This window comes from Pristiophorus japonicus, chromosome 12, assembly GCF_044704955.1.
Source record: "Pristiophorus japonicus isolate sPriJap1 chromosome 12, sPriJap1.hap1, whole genome shotgun sequence".
NCBI lineage: Eukaryota > Metazoa > Chordata > Chondrichthyes > Pristiophoridae > Pristiophorus > Pristiophorus japonicus.
The window spans coordinates 44,127,078-44,141,470 of NC_091988.1; the positions used below are offsets into that span (position 1 = coordinate 44,127,078).

General features: G+C 43.9%; 1 protein-coding gene across 1 annotated transcript in view; it reads left to right on the plus strand.

Moving 5' to 3' along the window:
• Positions 1-3,925: 3,925 nt before the first annotated feature.
• The window catches only part of vgll4b (vestigial-like family member 4b), a 138,464-nt gene continuing 127,996 nt past the window's right edge, over positions 3,926-14,393 (plus strand). The window contains exons 1-2 of the mRNA XM_070895376.1: positions 3,926-3,982; positions 4,268-4,365. Of these exons, the coding sequence (XP_070751477.1) occupies positions 4,302-4,365 (64 nt within the window). The 5' untranslated portion in view covers positions 3,926-3,982; positions 4,268-4,301. The remainder of the gene's footprint in view (positions 3,983-4,267; positions 4,366-14,393) is intronic.

Genomic DNA, 14,393 nt, shown 5'->3' on the forward strand with positions numbered 1-14,393 from the left:
CAGAGAGGATTTTCCACTGATAGGGGAGACTAGAACTAGGGGGCATAATCTTAGAATAAGGGGCCGCCCATTTAAAACTGAGATGAGGAGGAATTTCTTCTCTCAGAGGGTTATAAATCTGTGGAATTCGTTGCCTCAGAGAGCTGTGGAAGCCAGGACATTGAATAAATTTAAAACAGAGATAGACAATTTCTTAAATGATAAGCGGATAAGTGGTTATGGGGAGCGGGCAGGGAAATAGACCTGAGTCCATGATCGTATTAAATGACAGAGCAGGCTTGAGGGGACGTATGGCCTGCTCCTGCTCCTATTATGTTCTTATGTTCTTGACTTGTCTGCATCATAGGCAGTTCCTCGAAATCGAGGAAGACTTGCTTTCATTCTTAGAATGAGTCCTTAGGTAGCTGAACAGTCCAATACGAGAGCCACAGTCCTTGCCACAGGTGGGACAGACAGTCATTGAGGGTACGGGAGGGTGGGACACATTTGCCACATGTTCTTTCAGCTGCCTGCGCTTGTTTTCTGTATGTACTTGATGAAAACACAAAAAAAACATTTATTAGAAAAAGGGGCTGTTAAGTGTCTGGAATGTCCCCCAGATCGGGGGGCACTTGATCTAATGTCTATTTTGTTCCCCCCCAAAAGAGTTATACTTGATGAGATTCGAGGTGCTCAGCACCCTCCCGGATGCACTTCCTCCAGTTAGGGTGGTCTTTGGCCAGGGACTCCCAGGTGTCGGTGGGGATGTTGCACTTTATCAGGGAGGCTTTGAGGGTGTCCTTGTAATGTTTTCTCTGTCCACCTTTGGCTCGTTTGCCATGAAGGAGTTCCGAGTGGAGCGCTTGCTTTGGGAGTCTCGTGTCTATCATGCGGACAATGTGGCCTGCCCAGCAGAGCTGGACACTAATGTTGGTGCGTCTGTCCTCCCAGGGCAATTGTAGGATCTTGCGGAGGCATCGTTGGTGGTATTTCTCCAGCGACTTGAGGTGTCTACTGTACATGGTCCATGTCTTTGAGCCATACAGGAGGGCGGGTATTACTACAGCCCTGTAGACCATGAGCTTGGTGGTAGATTTGAGGGTCTGGTCTTCGAACACTCTTTTCCTCAGGTGGCCGAAGGCTGCACTGGCACACAGGAGGCGATGTTGAATCCCCCTCATCAATTCCTGCTTTTGTTGATAAAAGGCTCCCGAGGTATGGGAAATGGTCTACGTTGTCCAGGGCCACGCCATGGATCTTGATGACTGGGGGGCAGTGCTGTGCGGCTAGGACAGGCTGGTGGAAGACCTTGTCTGCAGCCTTTCATCGGTTGACCACTCCATCCTTCTCCAACACCTCGCCACCATCGTCCAGCTGAGTGGAACTGGACTTGTCTGATTCCATTCTTATCTATCTAATCATAGCCAGAGAATCACCTGCAATGGCTCCTCTTCCCACTTCCGCATCATTAGCTCTGGTGTCCTCCAAGGATCTATCCTTGGCCCCCTCCTATTTCTCATCTATACACTGCCCCTTCGCATCATCATCCGAAAACACACTGTCAGTTTCCACATATACCCAGCTCTACCTCACCATCACTTCTCTCGATCCCTTCACAGTCTCTAAATTGTCAGACTGCTTGTCCGACATCCAGTTCTGGATGAGCAGAAATTTTCTCCAAATAAATATTGGGAATACCAAAGCCATTGTTTTGGTCCCCGCCACAAACTCAGTTCCTTAGCCACTGACTCCATCCCTCTCCCCAACTTCTGTCTGAGGCTGAACCAGACTGTTCACAACCTTGGTGTCATATTTGACTCGGAAATGAGCTTCCAACCTGTTATCCACGGCATAACTAAGACTGCCTTATCCACCTCTGTAACATCACCCGTCTCCACCCATGTCTCAGCTCATTCGCTGCTGAAACCCTCATCCAAGCTTTTGTTACCTCTAGACTTGACTATTCCAATGCAATCCTGACTGGCCTCCCACATTCTACCCTACGTAAACTTGAGGTCATCTGAAACTCATCTGCCCATATCCTACCTCGCAGCAAGTCACGTTCACCCATCACCCCTGTGCTCACTGACCTACATTGGCTCCTGGTTAAGTAGTGCCTCAATTTCAAAATTCTTGTCCTTGTTTTCAAATCCCTTGATATCTCTGTAATCTCCTCCAGCCCCACAACCCCCGAGATATCTGCGCTCCTCTAATTCTGCCCTCTTGAGCATCTCTGATTATAATTGCTCAACCGTTGATGGTCATGCCTTCTGTTGACTAGACCCTAAGCTCCGGAATTCCCTGCCTAAACCTTTCCATCTCTTTAACTCTCTTTCCTCTTCTAAGCCGCTCTTTAAAACTTACCTCTTTAACCAAGCTGTTGGTCACCTGCCCTAATTTCTCCTTATGTGGCTTGGTGTCAATTTTTTTGTCTTATATTCTTAAAGCACTTTGGGACGTTTTACTGAGTTAAAGGCACTATACAGATGCAAGTTGTTGTTGTAATTCACCCACTCTAATTTACCCTCCTTCTCAATCATTCCTCTTTCTTTCTTAATCCTTAAATCTCATTGGTTTAAGTAATACACTGTTTGTCCCACCATTCAATAAGCTCTCAGATGCCCTGTTGCCCATCAGCTCCAGAAAGCTATGACGGAAAAAGAAATTGAGCTGAAGGGTTGCAGAAAAATGTGAAACAAACAGGGCATGCCATGAGATTCTACGCTCTAGCAAGATCTGGCCCAATATAAAAATTATACATCATTTGTGATTGTGATTGTATAATACTCAGCCTGCCCACACTTGGTGGGCTTTTGTGTTGGAGATTCATTTTAACATGTTGTAAAAATTATATATGTTTTTAATTTGACTTTATTTTATAACACTACTGTAATATTGGGGATTCAATCAGTGTTAAAGTGAATACATTCCTTTGTAAGTGGCACTCTTGCCTGTCTGAGAAGGTTGTGGGTTTGAGCTACTCGAGACTGGAGTACCGAATCTAGGCTGACACTTCAGTGTAGCACTGAGGGAGTGCTGGACCGTCAGAGGTGCTGTCAGTTACAAGAGACATTAAACTGAGGCCCTGCCCAGCCACTCGATGGATGTAAACGATCTCTTGGCACGGTTTAAACAGCAGAGGAGATGTCCTGGCCAATACTTATCCCGCAATCACTCAAACATGAGTCTCATTGGTATTTGTTATATGCACATGTAATGTCGGGAAACCGCAGTCTAACAGTAACATCGTCATTGACTATCAAGTGGTCTGGGATATTATGAAAAGTGCAAGTTCTTTTGTTCTTTCTTTCAAAATGGACCCCCCTCCTTTTCCAGGGTCAAATCAATGGCACTAGGCATAAAAGCACCTTTGAAACGGTTCAAAAACAAATCAGAAATCAAATCTGACCTTAAGACGTTTTTGGCTTACAAAGCCCTTTTAAAAAAATGACACTATTAACCGTTGTATGAGTGAAATAGTACTTCGATAGCAAAGATATTAAAAGTTCTCGTTGCCTTCACTCAAGAGGGATCAACATTGACCAGGAACCCAGTTCCCGGCTCCAGGAGTGGATCAGTTTTAGTTTACTGCAATAATTTCCATGCAGCTTGTTCACACACAGTTAATGCAAAATACTGACCGAAACTCGGGAGAAATCTCGAAAGGAAAGCTACTGGGGTAAAAATAAGCAGACCATTATTCCGACCTCCCCCCTCGAAAAAGCCAGCGTCCCGAAAAACGCCCACTGTGCTGAAATTAAGGCTAAGGTTAGGTTTACAGTCACAGCCACTTCCGCATCGTCCCACTGGCTCTACCTGAGGATATGACGCTTGGCGGATATTAGCATAATTTATTCCGACTTTGGTGTTGCTCTGAGCCAATGATGTTGTGTCACTTTCACCACCTGCCATGAGAGAATTCCATCATTCTTCACATTCTTCCGCCTCAGTGTATCTACTTCACAGCGGCTGAGAGCCAAGGAGGCGCTGCCACCAAACACAGGTAAATATCACTGCGACCAGTCATTTCAAATAACACCCGTACATAGCACTTTCTTTATATTCAAAATTTCAAGTGTACGGCGTTGGTAATTTGGTAATAAAGCGGGGGTTATGTTTATTTTGGATTTAAAGCCTGCCTCCTTTAATATGTTACAGTCGAGGTTTTTTGGTTACTATGTGTCTCTTTGGGTGATGTCGCGTTCTTGTTCAAAAAAAGAATGAAGCCCAAGTTTCTTCATCTGATGTGGTACAGGCAGTGTGTTCTGTTTTGCGTTCATTCTTTCAGGCTGCAGAGATATATATGCAGATATATTTAAAGAATGGAGACTCCCCTGGATGTCTTGTCCCGAGCAGCATCTTTAGTTCACGCTGATGACGAAAAACGTAAGTATGCTAATGAGAGGATTGCAGTTTCTCATTAGGAATTAATAATCAGAGATCTGACTTAAGGGGAACCAAAATAAAACTTCCACAAGAGTGCCTCCGGGCTAAATGTTTCCTACAGTTAAAAAGCAGAAGCTGATTGGTAAAGAGATTTTTTTTAAATGAATTTGCCCAGTATATTAATGAAATGCTTGGGACTCGAGGGTTGGAATACCAAACCTCTTTGCAGTGTATTATGTTTCAGTTTCCTCCTCCTCCCCCCCCCCCCCCCCCCCTAAAGTTGTAATGCAGTGGTTCTGAGAAATGAATGCTGCCAGTCCGGAATTGTTTACTAGCTGTTGCCTGTTCTGTTCCCTGGATAACATGCTTTATTTCAGCCTGTTGTAACCATACTTTCCACGGTCTGTGACAAGTTGTGCCAATCGTTGTGTATTAACGCGGGAACTGGATCAGCTTCGGGTGCGTTTGAAATATTTTATTCCCCAACATGTTTTCGCAGAGTCTAAAATCAATTTGGTGTTTAATTTGACATAGGGCACCACATTTGAAACTAGATGTCAGTTTGCGAACTGGTAAGCAAGTGAGCTCCAACGTCTTTTTGTTTTGGGTGCAGCGAGAGAGGGGGAAATCAATTAATTCGAAATAAAAGCAATCAAAACCGCGGAAAGTCTAGGGTTTTCGGCAGACGCTTTGCTTGCATTGTTCTGGTTCCCGGAGGAGACGGAAAGGGCACCAGTGTAGAAACTCCCCCCTCCTTCATTGTTTGCACATCAGAGACTTCCCAAGGACCTTTACATGACTTGCAAGGGGATACAATGGAATGATGTCATTTCTGTCCAATCGCCTCTCCGGGTTTCAGCGCGGCTGTCAGTTTCAGAGAAGGGCGTTAAAGGTGGGACGTTCTGCAGTGTAACCAGCTCCTCGCCCCGCGTAACCACATTGGGATTTCAGACCCCCCCTCCCCTTTGCCAATTTTTATTTATGTTTTAGTCGATTTCTTCCCTGCTGCACTTTTGGAAATGTGTAAATGTTACGATCTGTTATATTTTACACATACATGCGTTTCACATTGACTGTCAGTGTGACAGCACTAGTCCTCAATAAGCAATGTTTTCAGTCTAAATCTCCGCAGCATGCCCTGACCATCCGGTGGACTTTCAAACCTGTAGAAAGACCGACAGCTTATGTGCAGGCGTTAATCATCCATTGCGCGACCGGGAAAGTGGGTCTTGCGCTGGCTTGATGACAGTTCGGTGCAGGGGGTTATGTTTGGGGGCAAAAATTGCTTAATCCTGATATTTCGCGATTGGATTTATCTCCTGACTAATCTCCCTTCAGTTCTCCAGTATACAAGACAGTGCCTGCCCTAGCACGATTCCACCCAGCCGACGAACCTTTCCAAAAAATTACCCCCCCCCCCCTATAATGGTCGACCAGGTTATCGTGCAGAAATAATACAACTCGTTTTCAAAGGGTATTTTATCAAGCAATCTCACAGTCCAATCAGGCAGCTCATTCGAGGAAGCCCCGTCCCTCAATTGCCCTTACCGAGATGGTCTTAGAGTGGCTGTAGCTCGCTAAAGAAGTCTCTAAATTCAAAATGAATCACTCGAAACCTATTTTCTGTCAAGGGAGACGTATTTCTGAGATCACCACTGGGCTCCATTTATTGCAGCTGATGTCAATGACCTGACCGCGTAGTCACGTGGTTAAAGCAGCACGTCTTAACCTCTAGAAGAGAGCAAATTTGAACTGATCAAGGCTTTCAAGCTGGTATCACTTTGATATCAGATAAAATCAAGGATACATTTACATAAGCCATTTATTTTGTGACTTTAGTCATAAAGTTATATGGTAAGAAATTACCTTTCAAGTCCAAGCTACTGACTTCTAATTTCAAGCACTCAGTTACACCTTTTATATGCTGGCCCGGAATTTACGGGGCCTATGATGGTGTACGCTGCTGTGAATGGCCATGCAAGTTCCAGGTTTCTGCATGCAATGCACATGCGCGAAAACCCAGAATTTGAAAGATTGCCGTGTCCACTGTAAATTTATTTTCATTGGCGCAGAGTTGGCCTATTTGCCCAACTACTGCCCAGCGAATACCCACCAAAGCTTTATGCCTGGAAAAAGCACGTGAAAGGCCTTTTGTCACCGTAAGAATCATAGAAATTTACAGCACGGAAGGAGGCCATTTCGACCCAGCGTGCCCACGCCGGCCAACAAAGAGCTATCCAGCCTAATCCCACTTTATAGCTCTTAATCCGTAGCCCTGTAGGTTATGGCACTTCAAGTGCACATCCAAGTACTTTTTAAATGCTATGAAGGTTTCTGCCTCTACAACCCTTTCAGGCAGTGGGTTCCAGACCCCCACCACCCTCTGGGTGAAGACATTTCCCCTTCAATTCCCTCTAAACCTTCTACCAATTACCTTAAATCTATGGCCCCTGGTTATTGATTCCTTTGCTAAGGGAAATAGATCCTTCCTATCTACTCTATCTAGGCCCCTCATAATTTTATGCACCTCAATTAGGTCCACCCTCAGCCTCCTCTGTTCCAAAGAAAACCAATCCAGCCTATCCAATATTTTCTCATAGCTAAAATTCTCCAGTCCGGCCAACATCCTCGTAAATCTCCTCTGTACCCTCTCTAGTGCAATCACATCTTTGCTGTAATGTGATGACCAGAACTGCACAGAATACTCTCGTTGTGGCCTAACTAGTGTTTTATACAGTTCAAGCATAATCTCCCTGCTCTTGTATTCTAAGCCTTGGCTAATAAAGACAAGTATTCCGTATGCCTTCTTAATCACCTTATCTACCTGGCCTGCTACCTTCAGGGATCGGTGGACATGCACTCCAAAGTCCCTTTGTTCCTCTACACTTCTCAGTGTGCTACCATTTAATTTATATTCCCTTGCCTTGTTGGCCTTCCCCAAATGCATTACCTCACACTTCTTGGGATGAATTCCATTTGCTACTGTTCTGCCCACCTGACCAATTCATTGATATCTTCCTGCAGTCTACAGCTTTCTTTCTCATTATCAACCACTTAGCTCGGTAAGGGTTTAAATAAGTTTTCAAATATATTTTTTAAATGATTTAAACATTCACATATTTAAAATTAGTTTAGGTTATTTCAGTCCCATTTAAAAGTGCCACGTGCTAATCAGAGTAGAGGGAGCAGGATAGTTCGAATAAATACATGGTTTGAGCAGTGGTGCAAGAGGGAGGGATTCAAATTCCTGGGACATTGGAACCAGTTCTGGGGGAAGTGGGACCTGTACAAAAGGGACGGTCTGCACTTCGGCAGGACTGGAACTGATGTCCTGGGGATAATGTTTGCTAATGCAGTTCGGGAGTGTTAAAACTAATATGGCAGGCGGATGAGAACCTATGCAGCGAGACAGGGTGAAGTAATATGGAGTCAGAAACAGATGGTAGAAAGGTAAAAAGCAATAGTGGAAGGCCGAGTAAACAAAGGCAAGAAACAAAAAGGGCCACACTACATCATAATTCTAAAAGAACAAAGGGTGTTAAAAAAACAAGCCTGAAGGCTTTGTGCCTTAATGCAAGGAGTATCCGTAATAAGGTGGATGAATTAAATATGCAAATAGATGTTAACAGATATGATGTGATTGGGATTACAGAGACGTGGCTCCAGGGTGATCAGGGCTGGGAACTCAACATCCAAGGGTATTCAACATTCAGGAAGGATAGAATAAAAGGAAAAGGAGGTGGGGTAGCATTGCTGGTTAAAGAGGAGATTAATGCAATAGTTAGGAAGGACATTAGCTTGGATGATGTGGAATCTATATGGGTAGAGCTGCAGAACACCAAAGGTCAAAAAACGTTAGTGGGAGTTGTGTACAGTAGTAGTAGTGATGTTGGGGAGGCCATCAAACAGGAAATTAGGGGTGCATGCAATAAATGTACAGCAGTTATCATGGGTGACTTTAATATGCATATAGATTGGGCTAACCAAACTGAAGCAATACGGTGGAGGAGGATTTCCTGGAGTGCATAAGGGATGGTTTTCTAGACCAATATGTCGATGAACCAACTAGGGGGAAGGCCATCTTAGACTGGGTGTTGTGTAATGAGAGAGGATTAATTAGCAATCTCGTTGTGTGAGGCCCCTTGGGGAAGAGTGACCATAATATGGTAGAATTCTACAGTAGGATGGAAAATGAAACAGTTAATTCAGAGACCATGGTCCAGAACTTAAAGAAGGAATGAGGCGTGAATTGGCTAGGATAGATTGGTGAATGATACTGAAGGGGTTGACAGTGGATGGGCAATGGCAGACATTTAGAGACCGCATGGATGAACTACAACAATTGTACATCCCTGTCTGGCGTAAAAATAAAAAAGGGAAGGTGGCTCAACCGTGGCTATTAAGGGAAATCAGGGATAGTATTAAAGCCAAGGAAGTGGCATACAAATTGGCCAGAAATAGCAGCGAACCCAGGGACTGGGAGAAATTTAGAACTCAGCAGAGGAGGACAAAGGGTTTGATTAGGGCAGGGAAAATAGAGTACGAGAAGAAGCTTGCAGGGAACATTAAAACGGACTGCAAAAATTTCTATAGATATGTAAAGAGAAAAAGGTTAGTAAAGACAAATGTAGGTCCCCTGCAGTCAGAATCAGGGGAAGTCATAACGGGGAACAAAGAAATGACAGACCAATTGAACAAGTACTTTGGTTCGGTATTCACTAAGGAGGACACAAACAACCTTCCGGATATAAAAAGGGTCAGAGGATCTAATAAGAAGGAGGAACTGAGGGAAATCCTTATTAGTCGGGAAATTGTGTTGGGGAAATTGATGGGATTGAAGGCCGATAAATCCCCAGGGCCTGATTGACTGCATCCCAGAGTACTTAAGGAGGTGGCCTTGGAAATAGCGGATGCATTGACAGTCATTTTCCAACATTCCTACGGAGTGGAGGGTAGCCAATGTAACCACACTTTTTTAAAAAAGGAGAGAGAAAACAGGGAATTATAGACCAGTCAGCCTGACATCAGTAGTGGGTAAAATGATGGAATCAATTATTAAGGATGTCATAGCAGCACATTTGGAAAGAGGTGACATGATAGGTCCAAGTCAGCATGGATTTGTGAAAGGGAAATCATGCTTGACAAATCTTCCGGAATTTTTTGAGGATGTTTCCAGGAGAGTGGACAAGGGAGAACCAGTTGATGTGGTGTATTTGGACTTTCCGAAGGCTTTCGACAAGGTCCCACACAAGAGATTAATGTGCAAAGTTAAAGCACATGGGATTGGGGGTAGTGTGCTGACGTGGATTGAGAACTGGTTGGCAGACAGGAAGCAAAAAGTAGGAGTAAATGGGTACTTTTCAGAATGGCAGGCAGTGACTAGTGGGGTACCACAAGGTTCTGTGCTGGGGCCCCAGCTGTTTACATTGTACATTAATGATTTAGACGAGGGGATTAAATGTAGTATCTCCAAATTTGCTGATGACACTAAGTTGGGTGGCAGTATGAGCTGCGAGGAGGATGCTATGAGGGTGCAGAGTGACTTGGATAGGTTAGGTGAGTGGGCAAATGCATGGCAGATGAAGTATAATGTGGATAAATGTGAAGTTATCCACTTTGGTGGTAAAAACAGAGAAACAGACTATTATGTGAATGGTGACAGATTAGGAAAAGGGGAGGTGCAATGAGACCTGGGTGTCATGGTACATCAGTCATTGAAAGTTGGCATGCAGGTACAGCAGGCGGTTAAGAAAGCAAATGGCATGTTGGCCTTCATAGCGAGGGGATTTGAATACAGGAGCAGGGAGGTGTTACAACAATTGTACAGGGCCTTGGTGAGGCCACACCTGGAGTATTGTGTACAGTTTTGGTCTCCTAACTTGAGGAAGGACATTCTTGCTATTGAGGGAGTGCAGCGAAGATTCACCAGACTGATTCCCGGGATGGCGGGACTGACATATCAAGAAAGACTGGATCAACTGGGCTTTTATTCACTGGAGTTCAGAAGAATGAGAGGGAATCTCATAGAAACATTTAAAATTCTGATGGGTTTACACAGGTTAGATGCAGGAAGAATGTTCCCAATGTTGGGGAAGTCCAGAACCAGGGTCACAGTCTAAAGATAAGGGGTAAGCCATTTAGGACCGAGATGAGGAGAAACTTCTTCACCCAGAGAGTGGTGAACCTGTGGACTTCTCTACCACAGAAAGTTGTTGAGGCCAATTCACTAAATATATTCAAAAAGGAGTTAGATGTAGTCCTTACTACTAGGGGGATCAAGGGGTATGGCGAGAAAGCAGGAATGGGGTACTGAAGTTGCATGTTCAGCCATGAACTCATTGAATGGCGGTGCAGGCTCGAAGGGCCGAATGGCCTACTCCTGCACCTAATTACTATGTTTCTATGTTTACATTTATTCATCAAAAAATCATTTTTTTATTTTTAACATTTAATTAAAGGGTATTTTACTTAATTTTGAACCTGTGATCATTAATTCTTATTTAAGTGGTGTGAAAATTTACTTATTAGCTGATTTCTATTATGCTTTTATGGGGATTCCGTATGTAAATGAAATCCCCATAAGCATAATAGCAATCCCCCTTTATCATTGGTTAGCCTGGCCCACTAGATCTCAGGGTCGCTTGCGTATCACATGGGCCCCTCGGATGCGTGGGTCTTTATGCAGTCGTAAGTCTGCAGGCCCAGGACTGCAAGAATCCGTTGATTCGGAGACACAAGGTAAGTATGTAGTTTTCTTGCAGTTCAGAGGTATATGCGGGTGACAGCCCCCAACTGCAACTTCCAGGCCATTGATTTCAGTGACTGATAGCTGGTGCCATCACCAATTTAAAAAAAAAGGAGCACAACCAATAAACCGTAAATTAAACCAAATTTAAACAAAATATAACAAATTAAATCAGAATTTTGTATCTGGGATTGATGAAGTATTCTAGTCTCTCCGGTGCCCACCAGTCATGGAAGGACCCAAGCGTACCGGCGGACACCGCGTGCTCCATCTCCAGGAACACGTGGGCGTGAACATAACCGTGGAAGAGAGCAATTAGTTAGAAGGTTTGATCACAGTGAAACCTTGTAAATGAGTGCTTGAAATTGGAAGTCAATTAATCTGTAAGTATGAATTATGTCCATGCTGTCAACTGACACATAATCAAAGGGCTTGTTGCATACATGCCAACCATAAGTGTTTTGGGGAGGCGTTTACTATCAAATAACTGCCTTGAACCAGGCTCTCTCACCTCAGTACTGCTGCTCCACTCTTCTATTTTCTATCTCCCCTCCCCACCCACCCCCCGTCAGACCTCCCAACTCCTACCTAAGTCATTTCCTGCTCCCCTATGTCTAGACGTTAATGGACATGGTTAATAGCAATCGCTGCTTCTAGGGCAGGAACAACATTGTGGAGAGACGGACTTCGATCCAATCCTTTGGCAATTGGGTGGGAGCAGTGGGCGGTGGGGGCAATGGATGCCAGTGAAGGGGGCAATCTAGTGACAGAAACTGGGAGTGCACTTTTGGAGGGAGGAGGAAGATAATTGCTGACATTAACTGAGGGTGAGTGGGGAGAGAGTGCCAGCCCTAATGGGTAGGGAAGGGACAAAAAGTGCCAGCTTGAATGGTGGGTGTGAAAGATAAGTACCACATTGGGTTGGAGGATGGAGAAGTGTAGTTAAATGATGGGTGGGGGGAGGAGACAAATGTGCCAGTATGATCAATTTGGCAGGGTTGAAGAAGAAGAGCTGTGCAGTTTACATACTGGTGTCCGTGATTAGCATGCAGGTAAGGATGTGGTTTGGTAACCTAGGACATAGTTTACCATCTGAAGTCCCTGAGATAATCAGATCTCTGTGCTTTTCTGTATTTGTTGACTTACTAGCATGTAATTTCTGTTGTTGTATATTAATACAATTCTGCAATGATAACCCCATTTCCTTTGGATAACTGACGAAGTTCTCAGATGTTTTTGGGTGTGTGTGTTGATATTTGTAGAGGGGCCTTATACAGAAAAGGTTGGAACCAGTGAGTGATCTAAGGGTAACAAATATATTTTGCAAAACCGTTTTAAGTGGAATGTAAACTGCTTTTCTATTGGTATCAGTGAGGTGTTTGCAGTGCTGGATCCCAAAGCACAAGTACTACAACCATCAGGAAGCCCAGTGTGAAGCTGGATTTCCAGGGAGACCTGCAGGATAACAGTCAAACCTCAATATTTCCTTGCACATTGCAGGCATAACCACTCAAAATTTTCAGGTTAAATTTAATCTGTGAGCTGTTAATCTGCTGTGATCCTTACGCATTTTTGTTTAGTCTAGTTGTGCCCTCTCGTCGCTACACCATGGCTGAAGTCCTGAAAGTCCTGCTCTACAGGTGCTGATTCTTGGGCAATAAGTGCCGTGAGCACTTTGACTGTGGGGCCATGAGAACTGTGCCTGGTCCTGTCTACATCACCGCTTCCGACAGGGATTCCTGGATAACAGCCAGGATCGGGGATGCTGGCCAAATTTATTTGACTTTTCCTCCTGACCTCAAAATAGTGAAACAAGCAGTTTCTCTACTGTCCCACTAGCGTGTAAAACTACCAGGACTCACTTAGACGGGCTGATGAGAAGACCCGCTTTTAGTGGCCGCAGCAGCATAGGCCTCGTGCCATGTAAAAGCAGCTTTTTTCCAGCTATGCTGGGCTTCACTGAGTAGTGTGAAGGCCAACTGTTTAATTAAGAGTAATTATCAAGACTGGCTTCCCACAATTAATTTAATAAAACCTCCTCCCTTGACCCAACCGTCCATTTATAGATCTATATTTTAATGGCATTCAACTGTTTGTACTAGAGAGTGAAGCTGATGGACTGAGTCTGGTTCCAATGTGGCAAACCACAAGCTAACCAAAGAAAGAGCAGTTGTCTTGTTCCACACATACTATACAGGTGGTATAAGTAGATAGAATGCAGTACTTCTCTCCATGTATCTGTGGTTTGGTTCCAATTAATTTCTAAGTGTCAGAGCTTTTGTTTATCATTATCATTTATTAAGTGTATATAAAACTAAGAGGCATATATAGAAGTTAAGAAATCCAAATTGCATTGGTTTAAACAGTGGAGGTCAGTGAATTATTTGAGTAAAGGAGAGGTGAGAAAGAAGGTACAACTGAGCCTTTGCTTGGGTACACTGGGCTGGTTGTTCTGCTGCCTGGACTGAGATCAGCAAATATTGCTTTTATATTCTACGTCAGACCCTGAAAGAGTGATGCTAAAATTACCTCCATGCACTGCTCGCTCACATTTTATATTATTATCACTCCTGTAGACTGTTGGGCGGCCTATATAAAATATAAACTATGGAGCCCAGGCATTTCCATTGCAGGAGAGTGGAGGCAAAGACAACAGGAGCAACATAAAAAAATTGGATTTAGTGAGCCTAAGAATTCATGCTGAGGCAGTTCTGTGAGTCAGTATGCTTGCATCATTATGGTGTCGTATACCATGATGCATGCACCTGTATTCATTGCAGTTAGTGAGTCAATAAAGGACGCAGTTCATCTAATGGCAGATGGAAAGACACAACAACCCATGTTGTTTGGCTGTTTGTGTTCAGGAGTGCCATTGATGTTGGCAGTCAACAGAACTCCAAGTTTTAAAAATAGGTAAAACTTAGCACAGACTGGGAATTGCTTATGTTTCAAGTTATCAATGTAATCTTTTAAACTCCTTCATATCAGTTGATACTAGGAAACTGTTCGCAAACAACTACTGTTATGGTTCATAGTTTTATGTCTTTATCGCTTTAACTTGTGGAGGCAACAGTTTCTATTCCCTTTAGCTACTGAAATATGGCAAGTTGATCTTTGGTCAGCCATATGAACTATAGTTGTTGGGACCGCCATGTCCCCAGCCTTACTGTGATCGTCACTGCACCCTTCCTGCCCTGACATTAATATCGAGGCCCTTCAGTGCACTAATCAGACCTATGAAATGATTAAATCCAATGTATAATTTCTGTTAATGTTGTGTTTT